This window comes from Oryctolagus cuniculus, chromosome 17, assembly GCF_964237555.1.
Source record: "Oryctolagus cuniculus chromosome 17, mOryCun1.1, whole genome shotgun sequence".
In the NCBI taxonomy this organism is placed as follows: Eukaryota; Metazoa; Chordata; class Mammalia; order Lagomorpha; family Leporidae; genus Oryctolagus; species Oryctolagus cuniculus.
The window spans coordinates 5542647-5565873 of NC_091448.1; the positions used below are offsets into that span (position 1 = coordinate 5542647).

Here is a 23227-nt window from a genome sequence, read left to right on the forward strand (position 1 = left end):
CTTTGGGGAGGAAGAGACGGGGCCAGCGCCCACTCTGATAAGGCAGGAGGCAGCCCCCCGGGGCCTGGAGACCCGCCCAGCCCATCTGAGGACAAGGTCCAGGCAGGATTTCCTTTGCTCGCCGTGCGACTGCTACCAGCTGTCCCCAGAGTGCCATCTGCTCCCACCCCAGGGGCCAAGCACCTCCCCTGCCAGGACTCCGGCTGCCACCGGCTCCTCCTCGTCCCTTCCCGGGCTGGCCCTCGTGAGCACTTCCCTGCACCTGTGGGCCCTGGGGGAGGTCCAGGTGCGGGAGGTCTGAGTCTCCCATGTCCTGTCCAGCTCGAGCTGCCCCCTGCGTGTCTGTGCCCTGGGCGTGGGTTCCTGCAACCCGTAACTTGAAGGGGGAAGGCATCAGCCGCCCGGGAAGCAAGGCTCCGGCTCTCTGTAGCTGTGTGACCTCTCCCAGGCCACTGCTTCTCCCCGGCTTCTGCCTCCTTCTTTGTGAAATGTGGACAATGAACTAGGCCGGCCCCGCCCACCTCTCTCATGTCATGGAATAAATTACGAGTACACGTGTGTGTCACCTGGAGATAAAGGGGAAGGGAAGGTGGCGGCCTGGAAGCTCCCAGCCTCGCCCAGCCTCCGAGTTACCCACTTTTTTTTCTGGCCTACAATTTGAACTTGGCTCAACCACTGAAAATCTCCAGGGGGTACTTCCGGCTCTGACCCCCAAGATCCTCTTCTGTGGGCATCTCAGAAGACGAGACGTGGGGGTCAGGGGGCGAATCGCAGGTTTATTGGTGCCCAGCTCCAGGCACAGTGCACTGCCCAGGTCACAGGGCAGATGAGGGATAGAGCCCCAGCCGGCACCCCCAGCCCTCGCCTCTCCTGCAGGAGTCACCTCACCACGCTGGGGCGTCTGGACAAGTCTTGATTGTGATTTAAAAACTCATCCTGGAAAAAAAAATAACTTTGGTGCAAATTCCACTGCGAGGCCAGTAGGGGCTGGGTGGCGCTGTGGTTCCGGGACTGCCAGCCTGGGGTTCTCTCCTGGAGCGGCTCCGAGTGGGCCCGGGAGCCGGTGAGGCTCCGGAAGGGCTTCAGGACAGCACGTAAACCTCCAGCAGGCTGGAGACGGCGTGCATGCGGTAGAAGATGCCGAAAGGCAGGCAGATGTTGACGATCGCTGCCCAGAGCGAGTAGCCGTAGAAGTCCACTTCCACCGTGTTGCTGAAGTGAGGGCGCGCCCCGAAGGCCGGCATGATCCACAGCTGTGCAGAGAAGGAGGGGGACGGTGTCAGACCCGGCCGGGGATGGCCCCGGGGGTCCTTCCGCAGGCCTTGCAGGTGGGAATCCCAGCCTCGTGGTTCTGTGGGCAGCCAGGGCTGGGAGTCACCACGTGGGGACCTCCGGCGTCTTGAACAGGTTCCTGCACTGTGTCCTCATCTGAACTTGACCACTGCTCGCCAGGGATGCCCCCCTGTGGTCGCCTCTCCCACCGGCCCTCCCAGCTGACCCACTTGTGGGATAGAAGTTTCTATAGATGGTGGAAAAACCAGGTGTGAGCGGCCAATTGGCAGCTGAAGAGCTGTGCGCCCAGGGGTGCTGGCGGTGGGACCAGCAGGCCCCCTGCCCACGTCTGGCAGGAGGGTGAAGCTGAAATCTTGCTTTATCTCCAACCGTGGGCTCACAAGATTCAGCTGTGGGGTTAGGAGGCAGTGAGTTAAGGCTTCTAGGCTGGCCTCTCCCCTTCCCCGGCCCCAGGCCACCATGTCCCTGGGCACACACAGCCCCAGCTGGAGCCTGCTTCTGCCCTGTTGGAGGTGAGTGGGGCTCAGGTGCCTGGAGCAGGAGCAGCCTCCGGTCAGCTGGCCTGCGTGGGGCCTGGCGCCAAAGCTGGCCCAAGCCGCGATGGGGTTTTGAGCCTCAATGCTTCTGGTAAAGCCAGAGCTTGGTGGCCACACCTTTTGTTTTTTTAATTAAAGAAATGGACTTTGCTGGGAGGCTCCTGCCCGGGGTCACGGCACTCGTATGGGGTGACCTGTCAGTCGGTCACAGGGGCCACTGGTGTATTGAGAAGGGAGGTCTATGGGAGGGGGCACCCTGGGGCTGTTCTCTGTGTCGGGGGACCCTCAGCCTGTCTTCTCTGGAGGTGATGTCTGAAAGAGCTGTTCTCAGTGTTTTTCTCCTCGGGGTGCCCGGCCTCCCCTCGGCATCTGCACGCACCCGAATCCACAGGTGCTGGAGTCCCTCTACACAATGGCGTAGGAGACGACAAATCACCGCCAGACACCGCCTACGCCAGACACGCGATGTCAACAGCCGTGCCGACTGTTTGGGGAGTAATGCTAAGCTACGGAGCCTGTCTGTGTGCAGTAGAGACGCACAGATTTCTGTCCGGATCTTTTCCTTCCCAGGTTGACTGAACCCTGGGCTGCGGACCTGCCTCCCCACCTGGGCACGTGTTTCCCTGCTGGGGGTCACTTCTACACTGGGGCACCTCCTCGTTGGGTTGCAGCCACGCTAGGAATGTTTCGCCGCTGGGGGGCTTTCTGCCTTGGGGGTGTTCCCTACGGAGTGCGATTCCGATTGGGCGAATTGCCTCGCTCCTAGCAGTGGGCTTTGCGGAGTCACTGGGGAGGGGGCTGCTGTTGTAGCCTCTCCCCCCCCACCCCCCGCCCCAGTGGGCCACTGCTCTCTGCCAACAGATCCTCACACTTAGGCCGCTCCCTGCTACTTCCTGACGCTGCTCCAATTATTCTGAGGAGGCAGGTCACAAGTTCCCAGGAGCAGTCACACCTCCCACCTCGGGGTGAGGGCCCCCCCAGCAGCACTCAGCTCCCTCTCACCTCCTCCCAGCCCCCATGCCAGCATGCCCTGGGACCCCTCCAGCTCCACCGGCTGCACAGAAGCTGGGAGACTGGGATTTCATTCCCTCTGTGTGCCCTGGGATGCTGCGAGCCCGCTGGCCCTCTCTGAACCTGCTCCTTGGAGAGCCCAGTGGGTAAGACAGAGACGGCCAAGCAAGCCCACGCCCATCCCCCCACGGGCTACTCACAATGACATTGCAGAGCAGGAGAAACAGAGAAATGTCTCTGAGGCACCGGCGTCTCCAGTGGCCCCTGGGGGCCAAGATCATGGCCACGACCTCTGGAGGGCCTGCTGGGCTGGGGTTGGCCAGGCTGGGGGTGGGTGGGCAGCCAGGCAGAGCGTGCAGGGCGTCCAGGTTGGCGAAGGTGAGGCCTTGGCAGGGCTCCTTGGGGGGTGTGTGGGGGGGCTCAGCCCCGGGCGGCCCCCGGTGCAGGCTCTCGATGATGAACACGTTCTGGAAGGTGTGCTGGGCGACCATGAGCAGGGCGTGGGCCAGGTTGAGCCCCGCCAGCAGGTCCCGGGGGGTGCCCGCCACCACGGCCACGATCGAGTAGTAGGAGATGGCATACTGGCCCAGGGCAGCCCCCATCAGCAGGGCTACGTCCAGCGTGCGGGTGGGGTTCTTGTGGTGGTCCATGGCGCGCCGGTCGAAACGGTAGATGACCGAGCCGCTCAGGCTGACCAGGGTCATGAGCCCCAGGCAGACGATGTTGAAGCTGTAGTAGGTGACCAGGGCCTGCTGGGTACGGCCCCCCTCCCCGCTCACCTGGACCTCGTAGATGATGAAGACGGCCAGCCCCACCACAAAGAGCAGCAGGCCCAGGATCGGGCCGGCGAAGAAGGTTTCCCGGAAGAGACTGACCCGGGAGGGGCCGTGGCCGTGGCCGTGGCCTTGAGGGGCGGCCAACAGCCTGCCGACGTTCTTCCACATGACGTAGAGCATGGTGGACGCGAAGAGGCTGTACTCGATGTTGAAGGGGTATAGGTAAAAATACCCCTGCTGGAAGATCTGGCAGACGGGCGTGCTGCAGGAACAGGCGGTGTCTCCCACCCGCTCCACTGTGGAGAGAGAGAGGGACACGGGGCCGGCTGCCCGCCACCCTGCAGGAGCGGCCTCGCCCCTGGCCGTGACCTTTGTGAGGGCACAGTCTCTCTCTGCCACACTCGGCACTGTATCCCAAATGCCTGCACGGGGCCTGGCACAGGCGTTCCTCCCACAAATGTTCAGTGAGCACCTACTATGTGCCAGAGACCACAGGACACACCACCGCTCAACTAAAACAGCCTCTGAGCTCGAGATGCCCCCTCACTCCGCCCACAGCGACCCCGCTCCCTGGGACAGATGAGACCTGGTTCTCCGAGCAGGGAGGGGGTCTCTTGGGAGCTCCTACAGTGTGCACTTCCTCAGAGCTCTCCCCACTTCTGACCTGGCCCGGACAGCCAGCTGCTGTGGCCAGGCTGCCCCGAGACCTCTGTCGCTTGGGTTTGCGCCCCCATTGAAAGGGATCTTGACTGGACTCTCCAGTGTGCTTTGGAGGCCTTTTGGGCTGGACCAGTATCTCTCTGGACCCCCAGGCCTGTCCTAGCTGGCTTTTCAGACGTAGAAATGGGGGTGCAATGGGAGAAGTGACTTGCGATGGCAGAACTGGAGCAAACCACCTGACTCCCCACCCCAAGGCGGGTGTCTCCCCGGTGGGCTCCCCTTGGGAGTTGATACTCTCCCCGCTACCCCTGGCCCAGGCATCCTCTATTTGCAAGGTGGCCCCGGAGCAGTCGTTTGGGGTCGAGCTGTCCCATGCTTTCTGTCCCTGGCTGCTGCCACGCTGGGGGTTAGGGTGTGTGGGTGTGTGTCCCAGTCATCTGGTCTGGCCCTGGCTAGTGGAAGGCTCCAGAAAAGTCCAGAGAGGTAGGACCTGGAAGCCACAGACTCCATTCTTCTCTACAGTAGCGTGTTGGTTAAAAGCAAAGACAAAACTGAACAACACACTTGGGTCTCTCAGGCTCTGTGACCTGGGACAAGCTGCTCTCTGTGCGTGTAAAATGCATGCACTAACAGTCCCCGTTTCCCAGGGGGCGCTGTGGGGTCTAGCAGCGACACAGAGCTCAGGGAGTTGCGACTGTCACTGTGCTGTCCCTCCCAGACCCTCCTGCCTGACCCCACGCTTCCACCTGAGACCCACTCTGCCTCCCTGCCCTTTCTCCAGCTGGGTCATCCCTGGAGGCAGGGCGCTGCATGGCAAGATGGAGACCCGGACAGTGGGGCCATGGCTGGGACCCCTCCCTGTCCCTTGTCACCTACACCCAGACTTCAGAGGCACAGCTGGAGGAGGCGCCACCTTCGCCCCCGTGTCCTTGGGTTGGTGTGGGAGGCTGACTCTATGGAGCCACACAGCACCCAGCCCAGGGCCCGGTGGGGGAGAACTCACAGTCAGGGGCGAGGCGGGTGTAGCTGGTGTTGCCGTGAGAGCTGCCATAGGAGTGGGCTTGGTGCACGGATTCATCTACCACGGCTGCCATCCAGATGGCCAGGTTGGTGGTGAGCGTGAACATGAGTCCGAACCTGTGGTGGGAGCCCCACGGAGCCGGTGAGTCTTGGGCTTGTGTGGGGACCCCCGGCTCTCTCCTGAGAGATGGTGATGAGAAAGGAGAAAGCAGCCGGGCCCCTCCCTGTGTGAACAGGGAAGCTGAGTTTGGATGCCCCCCCGGAGAGGGCCACAGTGTGTCCAGGGCTCAGGCTGCCCCGCTCATGTGTGGCAAAGTGAGGGGGCCGTGGCTGGGACCCCACCCAGGCCGGAGAGCGAGCAGGGTGGACAGGGGCACACTGGGCAGACACTGAGCGGTGGCTCTCACCGGGTCAGGTCCAGGTGGACGTGGACACAGTCCTTGGCGGAGACCCAGAGGAAGTACGTCTGCATCGGGAGAGAGAGTGAGGGTCATTACTCCATGTCGGCTGAGCTGCGATGTCCCCGTCCGCGCCCATGCCCCGGTCAAGTTCTCTCCGCCCCAGGAGCGCGTGCCCTCACTCGCCAAGTTTATTCTAGTTTTGCAAAAGGAGACCAGAGGTGTCCTCTCCATCCAGTCTCCAGCATAGTTGCACAAAGTAGTGATTCTCTGTTCTTTGAAGGTTTGCAAAATTGCACCTGTGAATCTCCCCGGTCTTGGGGGATTTGAGGGTGAGCGGAACGAAGCCCAGAAGATTCTTGACTGCCTGCTTATTTGTTCCTGGGAGCAAGGCCAGCTTCAGGCCGGGGCTTGTTCGGAGCAGAAAGAGTCGGCATCCCGGGCCCTGCTGCCTTGCTGCCCGGCCAGGCGTGGCCCCCGTCGGGCTGCCCAGAATCCCTGCTGTGAGGTGTTTGCATGCTCGTAGCTTCAAACCCGTAAAATGTGAAAGTCTGAAACTACCTACACGCCGAGGCCACACCTGTGTGCAGCCATGGAAGCCCCAGGCAGCGGGGTGGGGCGGGGGGTGCCCATCATGCGGTCACTCTGGTCGTGATCCAGGGCTGGGGTCCGTTCTGGTCCCAGGCAAGACCAGTCCTGCCTCAGCTCAGTCAGAAGAGCTTGCAAAGTGCCATTGAGGCAGCCAAGGAAAACCGGCCTGAACCCACGTGAAAGAGCACAGTGCCAGCACTCACTCCTTCCTTCCGGTCAAGATACAGAACACGAGAGGCGAGAGACGCCTGCATCCTCTACAGGAGCGCCTGGGGTCGCATCCTGCTTCTCCTTCTGATTCCTGCACACTCTGGGAGGGAGCAGGTCATGGCTCTAGTGGTTGGCCCCTTACCACCTGCGTGGGAGACCCAGATGGCGTTCTGGGCTCCTGGCTTTGGCTTGGCTGAGCCCTGGCTGTTGCAGGCATTTGGGGACTGAACCAGTGGATGGAAGATCTCTGCCTCCCTTTCACATTTATAAACAATAATATTTTAAAAATAATAAGAAGAAAAACAAGCCATGCAGAACATGGGAGCCATGGCTGAAGCCAAGGCAGCACGCCCGCAGCGGGACGCTGGGCTGAGACAGATGTCCTCAGGGGGCATCCGAGGAGGGCAGGCCAGGTTCCAGGAGACGAGGCCGGCTGTCGCGACTCACACCTCCCAGGTGGTAGCTACTGGCGGGGCTTAGGTTGAAGGGAAGTTGCGGGGCCCAGAGGAGAAGCCCACACTTGGATATTGCTTCCACTTCTACAGACTTGGGTGGTCCCCACCACAGTCCCACTCCCCGGCTTAGTTAACTGCTCAGGGTGGAAGGGAGAGTGGGGCTCAGGGTGGAAGGGGGAGTGGGGCTCAGGTCTCCTGGCACTTCGCCAGTGCTGGCTCGGTCACCCTGCACGCAGGGACGCCCTCCCACCCACCTGGAGAATGACAAACACAGCCTGGATGAGTGGGTGCAGGATCTTGATGGCCGACTGGCACTCGAAGAAACTGGAGTAGTAGCCGGTCTTGAAGACGTCCATGACGAGCGTGCAGGTCCCAAACAGCACCAGCCCACCTGCGGATCAGGGGGTCAGAGAGACAGGAGAGAGGGCGGGTAGAGCTGAGGACGGGTGGGGACGCAGGTGGATCGCACGGTGGCTGGCCGGCCGGCTGAGGGATGGATGGAGTGGAGGATGGGCAGGTGGATGGCAGACGAGGGGAGGACTGGGTGGGGGATGGGCAGATGGAGGGATTGAGCGATGGATAGGGGGATGGAAGGCTGAATGCGATTGGCTGGGTGGCTGGGAGGCTGAGCGTAGGACTAGGTCCCACCAAGCCCCCTCTCTTTGGGGAGCCATAGAGAAGGGGGAGGGCCCTGGACGGGCACTTCGGCGCCATTCTCATCGGTTCCCTGATCTCCCTCCAGCTCTCCGCGCTGACCCCTTCTCCAGTGTCTGGACAGGGCACAGAGGCCCCCCCCCCCCCCCCCCCCCGTCACCACCACCAATCCGCTCGGTCCACCGCTCCTCCAGGCCCCTTCACCTCGCTCTTCTCCATCCATCCCCCCACGGGAACTGGGGAACCCACCACCTCTGCCCTCCCGCCCAGGGCCCCAGCCCCCGCGTCTGCCGCACCGCCGCGGGCACCTCGGAGCCAGATGGGGCCGGCGTGCGCGTCTAGGTAGGGGACGGCGCCGGGACAGCGCGCGGTGCGCAGGACGTAGAAGAGGATCCAGAGCGAGGCCAGCAGCATCATGGTGGTGAGCAGGGCGAAGACGTCGGTGTCGTACACGGCCACCTTGTTGAAGGCGCCGCCGCTGACCAGCGTGCAGGCCAGCAGCAGCACGTTCACGGCCAGCAGCACCGAGAGCAGGCGGCCGCCCTTCTTCCACACCTCGCGGGGGCCCGCGCGCAGCGCCGGCGGGCGCTCCTTGGGGCCCGAGGCCAGCTCCTCCGACATGGCGGGGCGACCCGAGGAGGCTCGGAGGGCTCACTGCGGGCGAGGAGAGACCGGGGCCCCAGGTCAGCCTCGACGGCTCTCCCTCCCGCAGCGTATCCCCAGATGAGGGGACCGCGGGTGCTGGAGCACTCGCGGGGCAGGAGAGCAAGGAGGAGCCTTCGCCGCCCGCTGCCCGAGTCCGACGACCCCCGCCTCCTGCCCTGGCACCCACCTGGCTGCGCCGAGAGCCGGCGCTGAGCTGGGGGTCAGGGCTCTGTCCCACGCCGGGCTGGACGGGCGCTTTATACCCGGGAGGGTAGGGTGATTTACAGCCGCGGGAGCTCGGCTCCATAAACCTCTCAGCTCCACTCACATGATCCATCTTTCCTCCGAGCTGAATTTAGGGAAGAGCGCGCGGGAGCCAGATAAGGCGCTAAGAGCTAACCCCCCCAACCCCGCCCCGCCACCTGGGCGCGGCCCTGCACTGCGGCACCCAGAGGACACCCTGTCCCCGGCGCCCACCGCGCCCAGAGCCCCGCGAGCGGCGCTGGAGACGCCCCGCTGCCCTCCAGCCCCGCGCGCCTGCTCCTCTGCGCTCCTCGGGTGCAGCCCGGTGGTCGGAACCCCAGCTTTCCTCGGCCGCGCTCGCGGCCCCCGAAGTTCGGGCTCGCTCTGCCCCTCCCGCACCCCACGCCCGGCTCCACCCGGTGCCGCGAAGTCCAGCTGGGCACCAAGTTCCCACGCGGCGCGCGGAGCCCGCCGCCGGCCCGCCTGCGCCCCCTGCTGGCCGGCCGTGCGGCCCGTCTTGCCGTCGGTCTCCCCGCACCTGCGGGCGTCCCCCGGGAGACTGCCCCTCCGCTCCGCCCTCAGAGCCCTCCCCAGCCCCGGGCCCGTTCCTTTGCCGGAGAAACCGAGAGCCGCAGCGTGGGGGCTGTCGTGAGGGCGGACCCGAACTGTCTCCAAGTTGGGTCTTTTCGAGGGATGTCCCCCGGGGTGGGCACTTTGGGGAGCGGCCAGGGCCTCGCGTGGGATACGACTGCGTGCGGGGAAGCAGGGTGTTTAGGACCCAGGGGAAGCCCGGGGCGGCTCCCTGGGCAGCGGGAGATGCCCCCTCCCCCCGCGGGGTGAGCGGCTCAGATGTCCCCGTAGCTCAGGCGCTGGCGCTCCGCACCCTCCACCTGCGGCAGCGGGGGCTGGCGCCCCGGCCCCGGCCCGGCCCCCTCCCCCAACCCCATGCCTCAGCCCTAACCCCGCCGCCCTCCCCTGCGGAGGGCATTTCCCCGTGCCTCGGGCCCCCTGCCCGCCCTGTCCACGTCGGGCGCCATGAACGACCAGTACCACCGGGCGGCCCGGGACGGCTACCTGGAACTCCTCAAGGAGGCCACCCGGAAGGAGCTGAATGCCCCCGACGAGGACGGCATGACCCCCACCCTCTGGGCTGCCTACCACGGCAACCTGGAGTCGCTGCGTCTCATCGTGAGCCGTGGGTGAGTCCGAAGCCCGGACACCGGCCCCTCCCCCTCTGAGCTGCCCCCTTCCCCTAGAAGCAGACCCTACGGGGGGGACCTTAGAGCCTGGCATGGGGGGGCATGTGGAGGGAGACACAGGTGCGGCACCTGAGGCTTGTGAACAGGCGTGGTGCCAGGGGGCGGGTCTGGGACTCAGGGTCCCGTGTTGGGGGGTGCCGCAGGGTGAGGGTCAGGGAGAGTCATCTCCTGGGTGGGGGCCACTTAGAAGTGAGAGTCATGGGTGCAGGGAGAGCCGAAGAGAAGGCTGAGACCTCTCAGAGACCCCACAGATGGGGGCCAGGAGGGCAGGGGTCTTGGCTGCCCACAGACCCACAGAGCTGTCCCAGCAGCTCCCACACCCCCCTGCAGGCTGGGTCTCACACACCCGTCCCCTCTCCCTACTCATTCCTGGGATTTATGGGCACTGGCCGCAGGGCCAAATGTCACTGGTTCAGCCATCCCATGAACTCCCTCGGCACCCTGCCCCCTGCAGTGGGGCGGCTGGCTGGGCTCAGCCTGGAGGGGCTTCTTCCCCACTCTTTGGAGCTGTCCTGGGGGAAGGGGTGGGCACGGATGGAGTCCAGGGGTCAGGGAGAGATTGGAGGTAACAGCTGGGCAATGCAGATCCCAGGGCCGCTTGAGTGGGCTCCTGGCAGTCTGCAGCTCCCCACCCCCCACCCCGGGCCTCCAGCGCCATAGAGGCTTGGCCTGGACACCAGGGTACCTTGACGGGAGTGTGGCTGGGAGGGCTGCCCAGGCAATCAGAGGACTCGGCAGGTCCTGGCGCCAGGCGTCGGCCTGGGGCCTCAACAGGTGGCAAGTGGGGGAGACCCCCCACCCCCGCCGCCACCTTGGCCTCTCTCTGGGCTGCTCCTTGGGGAAGCAACTGCTAAGATGAGGCAGCTGAGCTTGGTCCGCCAGGCCAACGGTGGCCGGCCCCTCCCCACCTGGGAGGGCACAGGGTGTGCTGTCTCCCTACCCCCTCCTGCTGAGACTCATGGCAGGAGGGGAAGAGGGTGCCCCTGGGTGCAGCCAAGCCTTCAGCTCCTACAGGGGCCAAGGATGTGCTCGATGAGGTGGGGGCTGGGTGCCGAGAGCCCCTGCCCAGCCTGATGACCACCGGGGGAAGCTGAGCAGGGGGTGTGTGTGGAGCCGCGGAGACCAGGAGACAAGGGAGTGATTCTTCCCCCAGCCTGGGGTGGCCTCATGGCCTCATTAGCATGGAGCAGGGTGCTGTGCCAGCCCCGAGGGAGGCCAGAGCTCTGGAGGAGCCGGTGGGAACTGCCCTGGGCATGGGGGGAGGGCACGGTCTGGTGAGGAGGGGGCTGCTGGGGCCCCTGGTCAGCCAGTGTCCTGCAGCCTGGGAAAGGGAGGGCAGCCAGGCCTCCAGCCGCCGCCCTCTTCCCCCGCTCGTGTCCTGGCTGCCCCCACAGTCCCCTCCTGGCCCAGGCCAAGCCCCGACACCTGCTCTCACACTCAGCCTTGCCAGGCCTGGCCCCGCTCCCTTCAGCCATGGCCAAGCCGGAGACACACAAGCTCCTGCCCTCAAACACACTCCCCCAGGGCTCTGGCCCAGCACGCACTGCCACCCTCTCTCACGGTCACCCCGCCACCGTAGTCACACTCACCACCACACCTGCCTAGGGACCCAGACTCGCCCTGGCCCACCGCCCCTCTGGGCCAGCTCCCCGCCCGGCCCCATGAATAATTCACTCCTTTCTCTCTGAGCATCAAATATTTATCCCCTGAGATTCCCAGCCCTCAGTTATCTTGGGGAAGGCCCCGCCCTAGCCCCGCCCTCCCTGTTGCCCCGCCCCCGGCGTGCTCCGGGGCTCTCCCTCCTGGTGCATTTGGGCCTGCAGAGTTCCTGGTGCTAAGGGGAGCTCGCAGGCCCGTGGGGCCCTTCCAGGCTTGGTGTGCCCACGGGGTAGCTGTGCGGGCGGGGAGCCCCCTGCCCTGCCCCCCACGCCCTCCCTGTCCTGCCCCCACCCCCACCCCGACTCCCCACGGCCTGTTCTCCCTGCAGGGGGGACCCAGACAAGTGTGACATCTGGGGCAACACGCCCCTGCACCTGGCAGCTTCCAACGGGCACCTGCACTGCCTGTCCTTCCTGGTGTCTTTCGGGGCCAACATCTGGTGCCTGGACAACGACTACCACACGCCGCTGGACATGGCCGCCATGAAGGGCCACATGGAGTGCGTGCGCTACCTGGACTCCATCGCGGCCAAGCAGAGCAGCCTCAGCCCCAAGCTGGTGGGCAAGCTGAAGGACAAGGCCTTCCGCGAGGCCGAGCGACGCATCCGCGAGTGCGCCAAGATGCAGCGCAAACACCACGAGCGCATGGAGCGGCGCTACCGGCGCGAGCTGGCGGAGCGCTCGGACGCACTCAGCTTCTCCAGCCTCACGTCCAGCACCCTGAGCCGCCGGCTGCAGCACCTGGCGCTGGGCAGCCCCCTGCCCTACTCGCAGGCCACGCTGCACGGCACGGCCAGGGGCAAGACCAAGATCCAGAAGAAGCTGGAGCGGCGCAAGCAGGGCGGCGAGGGCACGTTCAAGGTCTCCGAGGACGGCCGCAAGAGCGTGCGCTCGCTGTCCGGCCTGCAGCTGGGCAGCGACGTGATGTTCGTGCGCCCGGGCACCTATGCCAACCCCAAGGAGTGGGGCCGCGCCCCGCTCCGGGACATGTTCCTCTCCGACGAGGACAGCGTCTCCCGTGCCACGCTGGCGCCCGAGCCTGCCCACTCGGAGGTCAGCACTGACTCCGGCCACGACTCCCTCTTCACCCGCCCCGGCCTGGGCACCATGGTCTTCCGCAGGGACTACCTGAGCAGCGGGCTGCACGGGCTGGGCCGCGAGGACTCGGGGCTGGACGGGGCCGGCACGCTGCGGGGCCGGCTGCAGAGCTCCCCGAGCCTGGACGAGGACAGCCTGGGCAGTGCCAACAGCCTGCAGGACCGCAGCTGCGGGGAGGAGCTGCCCTGGGACGAGCTGGACTTGGGGCTGGACGAGGACCTGGAGCCCGAGACGAGCCCACTGGACACCTTCCTGGCCGCGCTGCACCTGCAGGACTTTGCTGCCCTCTTGCGGCAGGAGAAGATCGACTTGGAGGCGCTGATGCTGTGCTCCGACCTGGACCTCCGCAGCATCAGCGTGCCCCTGGGGCCCCGCAAGAAGATCCTGGGGGCCGTGCGGAGGCGGAGGCAGGCGCTGGAGCGCCCGCCCGCCCTGGAGGACACGGAGCTGTGAGTGCTCAGCCTGGGCGTGGGGTGTGGGGAGGGGGGATCTGCGCTCTCAGGAGTGGGAACGGGCGTAACCCCCACACTCTTTATAAAATCCAGGCCACCCACGATGCCAAGAGGCCCCAGCAACTCAGTTGCACTGGATGGTGACTCAGGGCTGTCATCACAGCCAGGGTGAAATGCATATCACTTCTGCAGATGCCAGCGAGGGTGTTTGTGTGGCCTCCCACCTGCCGGGGCCTGGGCTGTGCCCTTGACCCCGTCCTCTCTGGTGTGATCTTCCTGTACCCGTGCGTGGGGTGCCCTCCGTCACCCCCATTTCACCACGGATGAGCATGTGGGGCTCGGAGGGTTAGGAGAGCTCACGCCAGTGCCACCGCTGCTCAGCGCAGAGCTGGGCTTGATTCCTGCTCTGTGTGGCTCGAGCACCTGGGGACAGGGTGACTCCTGTGGGACGCGGGTGTGGCAGCCAGCAGGCCTCCTCTTGGGGCACCTGCTTTTCTTGTTGCCCTTAAACTCTGCAACTGGGAACACCAGGACATACCCCCAGTGGGGCCAACAGCAGCCTTGGAGGCAGAGTTGCCGGGTTCCAGATGCCTGCATCCCACGTGGGAGCTCCCGGGTCCGATTCCCGAGTGCTCCCCATCTCAGCTTCCTGCTAATGCAGACCCTGGGAGGCCCAAGTAGCTGAGTTCTTGTCATTCATGTGGGAGACCTGGATGGGGTTTCCGGCTCCTGGTGCCAGCCCTGGCCCTGGCCCTGGCTCGTTGCAGGCGTTTGGGGAATGAGCGCCTTGTCTGTCTGCCTCTCTTGCTCTGTCCTTCTGCCTCTTGAAAAAAGAATGAGAAGCCGTCGCAATCGGCCAAGGCTGCTGCCATTCCCGGGAAGATGTTGGCTGGCCCCTGCCCCCAGGCACCCCACACACCCACTGCTCCCGTTTGGGTGCCCATGGCTTTCGCCCCGAGTGGCTGGGACAATGATGGGTGTGGGCAGATGGTCTGGTCTGGAGTTTGGGGGCTGGGGGTCACCCTCAGGCCAGCATCATCACGTGCCCGGAGAGGGGGGCTGTGTCAGCACGGTGGGTCCTGGTTGAACACGTAGTCCCTGAAGGCCTCCCTAAGATTGTGTTTCTGTCTCTTCCTCCACAGGTGATCCTGGGACCCCTCCCTGCTCCCCGCACCAAAATGAATTGCAAGTTGCCACAAGCCACAGTGGGGCCACGAGGCCCCCACAGCCGCCAGCCCCGCGCCCCCTTCCCTTGGAGCAAGGACCACATAGGAGAGGCCTGTCCACTCCCAGCCATCCCAGACCCCTGAGCTGCCCCACCACCACCACGTGAGCGGAAGGCCAGCCCCAGAGGGCGGGCAGGACTGGATGACGTCAGAGCTGGCTGGGAGTCCCAGGCACCATTGTCTCTCCCACCTCTCCCCCAGCCCCTCGCTTGCTTCCTGCATTTTGTAAAAGGAAGAGTCTGGGCCGCCTCCCCTTCCCCATTTGCCCGGAGGGGAGGGTCCCAGTGCATTCTTCAGCCAAACGACTCGACTCTCGGTCCCCACCCCACCCCGCACAAGGCCAGGGCCAGGAGCTGGGGAGCTGGGGTGGGGTGCGGGTGACCTGGGGCAGAGTCAGGGTGGTCCCGCCCTCTCCGTCCTGTCCTCCCTTGGGCACCCGAGGGCCAGGGTGCTGGACACAGGTCCAGAACACCAGGCTGCAGTATTAAGGCCCCAGGCCTGGCGGGCACCTGCCAACTGCTCCAGGGTCTCCCAGGCCCCCCACAGGCAGAGGCTGGGCGTGACGGGTGCGGGACCCTGCGGGCAGGTCCTGCTGTGTGGACAGGGAAGAGTGGGGCTCACCTACTTGTCCCCAGGCCCCCGGGGCTGTGTGAGTGTGAGTGTGACAGTGAGTGTGAGTGTGCCCTGGGGGGAGGCGCTCATTGGGGGTTTCCCTCACGGTCTTCCAGGGCCCAGGCTGTGGCCTGATTCTGCCTGGGTCGTGAGCCAGAGCTCACCATGGGTCCCAGCGTGGTGATGGTGATGGGACCAGGGAGAGGCCAGCCCAGAGGGTCCTCAGAGCGCATGTCCCCAGCCGCGTGCCCCCAGGAGCCCGCACATGTGTGTGCACACACGTGCCCTCCCTCCTGCCCGCGGCCCACCCCCGGCCTTGGCCACAGCCTGGGAAGCGGCCCCAGCTGGGAGCACAGCCCAGAGCCTCCGGTGCCCCTGAGGGAGGAGGTAGAGCCTCACCCCGGCCACCTCCCCCAGGGCCTAGCCTGGGGCCACCCCCAAGTGCCGACTCCTCTCTCTCAGGGCCCCAGGTGCTGCCAGTTCTGCCCGTGCTGGGGCAGGCCCCCCCCCCCCCATGCACGCCCCTCCCTCAGGCTCATTATAACTTTTGTAGAGAAAGTTCTACATCATCGTCATGGCTGTGTCTCCTTCTTCAGTCACTGGGGTGGGAGGGGTGGGGAGCGGAGAGAAGGTGGGGCTGGAGGACTGGGTGCTGTTGGTGGGGGGAGCTCCTTGGAACCCTCCCCCAGGTCTCTGCAAGGCTCCCCTGCCCCATCCCCAGGCCTTGGCCTGTCACTGGGCCCTCCAGTTCCCAGGCTCTGGGCCCTCCCATCCAGGGAAGCCTCCAGTGGGGGCCCCCCTTCCCCCAGCCCCCAGGCAGCTCTTGGGGCACCCGACTTGGAGCCCCCCTTTCTCCGTGGCTTCAGCTCCTCCTTAAACAAGGGGGCAGTGGCCCTCCTTTCTCAGCTGCATTGGGGGAAGGGCCCCAGGGTCATCGTGTCCCATTCTCGGAGGATGCTGGACCATGGGAGTCGAAGACAGCTTCCTCCTCCCAGCATCCACGGGATGTCCGTGTGGGAAAGTGGCCAGTAACCAGCCCAGGCCATTTTACAGAGGGGAGAAACTGAGGCCTGCAGAGGGGAAAGGCCAGACCCAGAACACACACTGATCACCGCCATGCGCAGACTCCTTCTACTGGTCCATGCCTCAGGGAGTGCGACCCCTGCTGGCCACACTGGTTACTGCACCTACCTCACAGACGAGCCTTCGGCCCTGGCCAGCACGGGTTGGAGGAGGACATGGAAGTGCTGAGGCTGGGCAGAGTTGATTGGCAGCAGTGGGGGGTGTGGAGGCGGGTTCCTGGGCAGTGGAAGCAGGTGCAGCTCCAGGCAGGCGGAGGGTACCTCAAACACAAGCAGAGGGAAGCATTTCACACGAGACGACTCAGCTGTCCTCGCTCCCCTAAGCATTTAGGTGGGGGTTCGGGAAGTTCTACACGCGAAGAATAGTCCACGGGTTTCAGTCTTTGGAGATTAGGCTCTGGGAACAGCGGGGACATTTTCCCTAGAAAGTACAGGTGGGCGCACACACACACACACACACACACACACAAATCGTGAGCAACTTGGCTCATTAACCCGGGCAGCTATGGACCACTGAGCCCCAGCGGGCCCGAGGACCCTGGGTGCGGAGCTGTGGTCAGCCTGTGAGAGGCGAGTCCGTGGGCGATGAGAGGCCTGGATCGATGGAGGTGGCCGCGGTGGCTGCATGGTGTGCAGCCCAGCCCTCTCGCGCTCCGGACGCGGCCTCCCAACCTGGAGTTAGGACCAGTCCCAGCTGGCGTGGCTCCCCCGCCCCCTGCTCACGCTGCATCCCGTTCTCTGAGAAACATCCCTCTTACCCGGGAGGTGGCAGGACTCGGGATGGCCAGATCGAAGCAGCAGGACAGGCTTTGCCCCTCTCTGTGTGGCCTTGGGTAAGCTACTCGGCCTCTCTGTTTCCTCATATGCAGAACAGGTATTATAACAGTGTTAGCCCTTTAGGTTATTATCAGGGTGAAAAGACAAGGCATATAAAGCACTTAGTCAGTTAATAATGACCGTGCTACCTTGTGTCTGCCATGGCCCAACCGCCCAGCAGGTGGGATCTAGGCAGCCCCGCGGAGCAGCACTGGGCACATCCTCACCTGACCAGCAGGGGGCGCTGCTCGCCCTGCCAGGGCCTGAGGCATGATCAGCCAAGCAGAGGGAGGCGTTGGGGGTGGGGGAGCTGTTCTGGGGTGCCCAGAGAGCTGGGTGTCTTTCCCAGAGGGGGTTGCCCCCACTACACCACTCTCTGAAGTCCGGCGATTGTGGAGGCTTTCCCGCTGCCCCCGCGAGGCGGGCAGGTGATGCCGGCCTCACAGAGACGGGTAGAGAGGGACCCAGGCTGGTCACCTCTGAACTCAGGGCGAAGCTTTCGGGTTTTTATCATCATTTGTTAAGAGCTTAGATGCGCCTTTAACCTTAACTCCCAAACCATAGGCCTGCAGAGCAAACCCTACGCTGTCACCGCTGTGCCCATTCTGCAGGTGGGAAGACAGGCTGTGAGCGGTGAGGTCACTGCCCTGGGAGGTTCCAGAGCTACCAGGCCTTAAACCGGTTTCCCCGCAGCACGCCCGGGCCACGAGACGCTGTGCTGACCCCGGGCCCCTGAGCCTCTGAAGGGGACATCTTTGATCTCGCGTCCTGGGCAGGCCTCCCGGCCCGAGGTGGGGAGGGAGCACCCGGCCCCCCACACCGCGCTGCCCCAGGGGCTGGGCCGAGAGGCAGGACCTGCCATGGGGGCCGCGGGTGAGGCACTGCCAGGGAGGGCAGAAGCCGCCGGCGTGGGAGAGGACACCGGCAGAGGGTGCCGCCCCCGCTTCTTCCCGCAACACAGGGCCCCTGTTTAACCTCTGCCCCTCCGCTCTCTAGGCCCCCAGTCTCTCGTGGCGGCTTTCTCTCCACCTCCGTCCCCTGATCTCCTCCCCATCTCCGTCCCTGTCTCTGCTTCAGGTTGAACTTGAACCCTGCGGCCCAGGCTCTCCTTCAAGGGCTTCCTGCTCTCCTCACCCTGCACCTCCAGCCTCGGCAGCCCTGGGGATGGCAGCGAGGACCCCAGGGCTGCCACTGCGTAGCCACGACCTTGGTTGATCCACGTAAACCCGACTTCTGCAGAACGGGCGCCCAGCTCTCTTCCCGCTAGGGGAATTGAGACTTAAGTGGTATCACCCACGGCTTGCCTGGGGCACAGCACAGGTCTCCCTGCCAAGCCCTGCCTCCGAGGCCAGGAAGAGCGACTGTCCTACGGCCCGGAAGCTTCCGTGGTGTCAGCGCCTGTCCCCAGGAGGCGCCCTTGTTGTTTTTCATATGTAGACACACAAAGGTGTCTACAATGTGCTGAGCTCACACGGCCAGGAGGCGGTGGAACCAGACCTCGATCCTGGACAGGCTGGGTCCCAGCTGGGTCTGTCACGGTAGTGAGCATTTGTTGAGCACTGACTGTATGCCAGCACTTGACCTCTGTGACTGTAGTTCATCCTTGTGACCGCTGCATTTGAGAATGACAGCGGGTCGCCATACCCATTGGATGGAGGAGAAAACTGAGGCCTGGGGACGCTAGGTCACGGCCAGGGTTGGGCGGCCTTAGGCGCTCAGAGCCTGACTCCAGAGCTGCAGCCTGGCCCCGGCTGCCTCTCTCAGCCTGTTTCCTTGCGAAGGTCGAGGGCAGGCTGCCCTCCCTGGGATTTTATTGCTCGATGACGATGCGGTCTGATGGGGTTTGGAGGCCAAGGCTCCATTCAGAGCTGCTGACGCCGGTCTTTAGAGGAAGGGCCGAGGAGCGTGCCAGCGTGGCGAGGCTGGAAAACCCCACCGGGCTGTGACTCTCACGGGCCCTGCTGCCACCCCCACCCACGCCGGCGTGCGTGCTCCCGGCGAGCATTGCAGGGGCTGCTGGGCGCTGGAAACTCCAGGGGCAGTTGCTCCGCTGCCGAGCTGGTGGGCAAGGGAGGGGTGTGTGGGCTCCCTCCCTCTCCCCCACTCTGCAGCCCCAGCCCCACGGGGCTCTCCCCCCCCCCCAGAACCAAAGCCTTTCCCTGTGTGCACCAGCTGCCTGTCTAGTCTGGTCCACTGTTGCCACGCTCGACCAGCTGCCTTCTCACAACCCATGTGGAGGCCAGCACTGTGGTTCGGCAGGTACAGTCGTGGCCTGCAGCATCGGCATCCCATACGGGTGCTGGTTCGAGACCCAGCTGCTCCACTTCCGATCCTGCTCCCTGCTAGTGCACCTGGGAAAGCAGCAGAGGATGGCCCAAGTGCTTGGGCCCCTGCACCCACGTAGGGAACCTGGAAAAAGCTCCTGGCTCCCGGCTTCAGCCTAGTCCAGCCCTGGCTTATGTGGCCATTTGGGGAGTGAACCAGTGGATGGAAGATTTATCTCTCCTCACCTCTCTCTGTCTCTGTTACTCTACCTTTCAAAGACATAAATAAATATTTTTAAAAATTAGGCAGTGGCGCACTGGGTTAAAGCCCTGGCCTGAAGTGCTGCCATCCCATATGGGTGCTGGTTTGAGACCCGGCTGCTCCACTTCTGATCCAGCTCTCTGCTATGGCCTGGGAAAGCAGTGGAAGATGGCCCAAGTCCTTGGGCCTCTGCACCCGCGTGGGAGACCTGGAAGACGCTCCTGGCTCCTGGCTCCTGGCTTCAGATCCGTGCAGCTGCGGCCGTTGCGGCCAAGTGGGGAGTGAACCAGCAGATGGAAGACCTCTCTCTCTCCCTCTCTCTCTCTCTCTCTCTCTCTGTTACTCTGCTTTTCAAATAAATTCATACATTTTTTAAAAGATTTATTTATTTGAAAGTCAGAGTTACACAGAGAGAGGAGAGACAGAGAGAGAGAGAGAGAGAGAGAGAGAGAGAGAGAGAAAGAGTGGGAGAGAGAGAGAGAGAGATCTCACTCACTGGTTCATTTTCCAAATGCCTGCAAGAGCCAGTAGCCGGGAACTCAGTCCGGTCTCTCCCAGGGGTATCAGGGAATCGACTATTTGAGACACAGCCCGTGGCCTCCCAGGGTGAGCGCTAGCAGGAAGCTGGAATTGGGAGCAGAGCCAAGACTTGAACCCAGGCACGCTGACGTGCGAGGCGGCTGTCCCAGCGGTGTCTTGGCTGTTGTGCCAAATCCCGCCCCGCGGCTCTGCCAGTTACTGGGAAGGCTGATTCACTTTCCCGAGCCTCCGGCGTCCATCTGTAAGTGGGGAAGACCGATGCCCTCGACCCGCCGTTAGAGTCCAGTAGTGAGGACGAGCGTAAAATGCTTAGCTCAGCCCCAGCGTCCAGGGAGCTGGGGGCAGGATCTGGGAGGGGCAGGGGCCATGGGCATTCCTGAGCAGGTGGCAGAGGCCCAATGAGCCGGGCCTGTCCCTCCTGGTCCCCCCCCCCCCAGCCTGCTTAGTATTACAGGGCAGCGTTGGGAGGGGGCCTCGCTCTGGTGAGCCCCCAGGCTCTGTCATCTCACACACACACACACACACACACACACACACACACACAGCGTGGGCGAGGCGGGCAGTGCAGCAGGGAGCAGATGTCCAAGGCCTTTCCTTGCTGGAGATGGAAGCCATTTGTTACTTTCATCGTCAACACTACACGTGAGCCCTCTCCTAACAGTTCATGGAAAATGAATATTATGAAAAAAGGACGCGTGCATTTAACATTGTCTTTGTACCCGAACAAACGTATCTTTTAGTCTCACTTTCCCTGAGCCTCTTGAAGGAAGGCTGTAGGTCAGGTTCAGCTTGTACCGATCATGGTTGTAGTTAGGCAGCAGGCAGGGTGGGGGCTGCCGCGTGGCGGCCCCTGGCCCCCCCCCAGTGCACAGAACCCTCACTGCTCCCCCGCTGACCGGCCGTGGGAGCATCGCCCTGCTCCAGTCTCAGACACCCAGCCTCCGAGGGGTTAAATGACTTAGCTGAGGCCACCCAGCACAGACCGGAAGTGGAGCGTGTTGGGTCCAGGGCCTGGTTCCAGCCGCAGTTCATGGTTGCCTGCACGCTACACAGGCATCGTCCCCTCACTCCCCTCTCAGCTCCAGCACGGGACCCACTAGGCCAGTCTGCAGCCCACAGCCACTCTCACAGGGACTCGGTGCTGCCCTGGTGAGGGGAAGGGGCCTGGGACCCCTGGAAGCTGCACTAGCAGGGCTCCTGCACTGCCCGCCAGTGGGGACCTGCATTGCCCACAGCCGAGACCTGCACTGCCCACAGCCGGCACCTGCACTGCCCACAGCCGAGACCTGCACTGCCCACAGCCGAGACCTGCACTGCCCACGGCCGAGACCTGCACTGCCCACAGCCGGGGACCTGCACTGCCCACAGCCGGGCACCTGCACTGCCCACAGCCGGGCACCTGCACTGCCCACAGCCGGGGACCTGCACTGCCCACAGCCGGGCACCTGCACTGCCCACAGCCGGGGACCTGCACTGCCCACAGCCGGGGACCTGCACTGCCCACAGCCGGGCACCTGCACTGCCCACAGCCGGGGACCTGCACTGCCCACAGCCGGCACCTGCACTGCCCACAGCCGGGCACCTGCACTGCCCACAGCCGGCACCTGCACTGCCCACAGCCGGGCACCTGCACTGCCCACAGCCGAGACCTGCACTACCCACAGCCGGGGACCTGCACTGCCCACAGCCGAGACCTGCACTGCCCACAGCCGGCACCTGCACTGCCCACAGCCGAGACCTGCACTGCCCACAGCCGGCACCTGCACTGCCCACAGCCGAGACCTGCACTGCCCACAGCCGGCACCTGCACTGCCCACAGCCGGCACCTGCACTGCCCACAGCCGAGACCTGCACTGCCCACAGCCGAGACCTGCACTGCCCACAGCCGGCACCTGCACTGCCCACAGCCGGGGACCTGCACTGCCCACAGCCGAGACCTGCACTGCCCACAGCCGGGCACCTGCACTGCCCACAGCTGAGACCTGCACTGCCCACAGCCGAGACCTGCACTGCCCACAGCCGAGACCTGCACTGCCCACAGCCGGCACCTGCACTGCCCACAGCCGGGGACCTGCACTGCCCACAGCCGGCACCTGCACTGCCCACAGCCGAGACCTGCACTGCCCACAGCCGGCACCTGCACTGCCCACAGCCGAGACCTGCACTGCCCACAGCCGGCACCTGCACTGCCCACAGCCGGCACCTGCACTGCCCACAGCCGAGACCTGCACTGCCCACAGCCGGCACCTGCACTGCCCACAGCCGGCACCTGCACTGCCCACAGCCGGGGACCTGCACTGCCCACAGCTGGCACCTGCACTGCCCACAGCCGGGGACCTGCACTGCCCACAGCCGAGACCTGCACTGCCCACAGCCGGCACCTGCACTGCCCACAGCCGGCACCTGCACTGCCCACAGCCGGGGACCTGCACTGCCCACAGCCGGCACCTGCACTGCCCACAGCCGGGGACCTGCACTGCCCACAGCCGGCACCTGCACTGCCCACAGCCGGCACCTGCACTGCCCACAGCTGAGACCTGCACTGCCCACAGCCGGCACCTGCACTTCCCACAGCCGAGACCTGCACTGCCCACAGCCGGGGACCTGCACTGCCCACAGCCAGGCACCTGCACTGCCCGCAGCCCTGGCCTGGGCTCTCAAGCACCTAACCTGTTGTATAACTCGGGGCAGTGTCTGGGTCTCGGTTTCCTTTCACATGGGAGGCGGAGAGAGGCCCTCAGCCCCTGGCCCTTCAGCAGGGTCCTGCCAGCTCCAGGCCTGCCTCCCCTCGCTCCTCTCCCTCCCTGACTGCCTCTCTGGGCCCTCACGCACCTGGCTTTGTCTTTGCAGAAGAGCTGGTGGCTGGGGAGCCCGGCTGGAGGCTGAGGGTGGCCGCAGCAGGCAGGGGCAGGGTCCTCGGGTGAGGTGGGTGCTGGGCCAGAGCCGGGAGAGCTCCGGTTCCCGTTCTGCCCTGGACTGGATCTGAGGCAGGGCCAGGCCGCTTGTCCCCCAGCTCGCCTGGCCCCACCCTGTGAATAATGCCAGCTGCTCAGGGAGCCAGGCCTCTTGGGGCTCTGATGATTTTGGGGGGCGGTGGCGCAGATGGCTGGGGGCAAGGAAGGGTTAAAGACCCAGCCCCCCCCCATCCCAGCGCACAGAGTGATTAACCTGCAGGCCAGAGGCCCGCCCGATCCCACCCTGGGCCACCTCCCAGCCCAGAAGCAGCCCCCGGGTCTCCGCACCCACAGCTGGGGGTCCCCTTGGCCAGGGCGGGACTCCCTCTCACCACACCCCAACCACAACAGTAATTAACCCCAGCAAATGAAGATCCCAATCACAGGAGGGCGGAGTCATCTCTGTCCCGTGATGGGGAGCTCTGGAGGGCCAGCGGGGACCCGAGCTCACCCCGCCTGGCCATCGGCCCTCGTGTCTGAGTGGTTCCGGAAGCTCCTCCCCCTGGGCCAGG

The 23227-nt window shown here is 64.6% G+C and overlaps 2 protein-coding genes across 4 annotated transcripts; one reads left to right on the forward strand and one right to left on the reverse strand.

Annotated features, from left to right (window-relative positions):
- Positions 1-237: 237 nt before the first annotated feature.
- OTOP2 (otopetrin 2) lies at positions 238-22870 on the reverse strand. 2 transcript variants are annotated; one of them, XM_070060344.1, is made up of 9 exons: positions 22594-22870; positions 15989-16140; positions 8437-8598; positions 7913-8258; positions 7205-7341; positions 5704-5762; positions 5280-5413; positions 3041-3912; positions 238-1253 (listed from the first exon to the last, which is right to left on the reverse strand). In XM_070060344.1, exons 4-9 carry the CDS (start codon positions 8223-8225, stop codon positions 1083-1085), a joined length of 1686 nt encoding a protein of 561 aa, XP_069916445.1. In that variant the 5' UTR covers positions 8226-8258; positions 8437-8598; positions 15989-16140; positions 22594-22870; the 3' UTR covers positions 238-1082. The 2 variants fall into 2 exon arrangements, with proteins under 2 accessions (XP_069916445.1, XP_069916446.1); XM_070060345.1 differs by lacking the exon at positions 8437-8598.
- USH1G (USH1 protein network component sans) lies at positions 8594-15371 on the forward strand. Of its 2 annotated transcripts, XM_051830555.2 has the most exons (3): positions 8594-9691; positions 11739-12956; positions 14102-15371. In XM_051830555.2, exons 1-3 carry the CDS (start codon positions 9528-9530, stop codon positions 14103-14105), a joined length of 1386 nt encoding a protein of 461 aa, XP_051686515.1. In that variant the 5' UTR covers positions 8594-9527; the 3' UTR covers positions 14106-15371. The 2 variants fall into 2 exon arrangements, with proteins under 2 accessions (XP_051686515.1, XP_051686516.1); XM_051830556.2 differs by lacking the exon at positions 14102-15371 and having other exon boundaries at positions 11739-12960.
- Positions 22871-23227: the final 357 nt, after the last annotated feature.

What these genes read in the sequence shown, in the direction of transcription:
- OTOP2 (XM_070060345.1), bottom strand. Translation starts at nt 8,225, where the DNA reads ATGTCGGAGGAGCTGGCCTCGGGCCCCAAGGAGCGCCCGCCGGCGCTG. An exon ending in CGGCCCCATCTGGCTCCGAG is followed by an intron (nt 7,342 to 7,912) that starts GTGCCCGCGGCG and finishes CCTGATCCGCAG; the next exon opens with GTGGGCTGGTGCTGTTTGGG. An exon ending in GTCCACCTGGACCTGACCCG is followed by an intron (nt 5,414 to 5,703) that starts GTGAGAGCCACC and finishes CTCCCACCACAG; the next exon opens with GTTCGGACTCATGTTCACGC.
- USH1G (XM_051830555.2), top strand. Translation starts at nt 9,528, where the DNA reads ATGAACGACCAGTACCACCGGGCGGCCCGGGACGGCTACCTGGAACTC. An exon ending in CGTCTCATCGTGAGCCGTGG is followed by an intron (nt 9,692 to 11,738) that starts GTGAGTCCGAAG and finishes TTCTCCCTGCAG; the next exon opens with GGGGGACCCAGACAAGTGTG.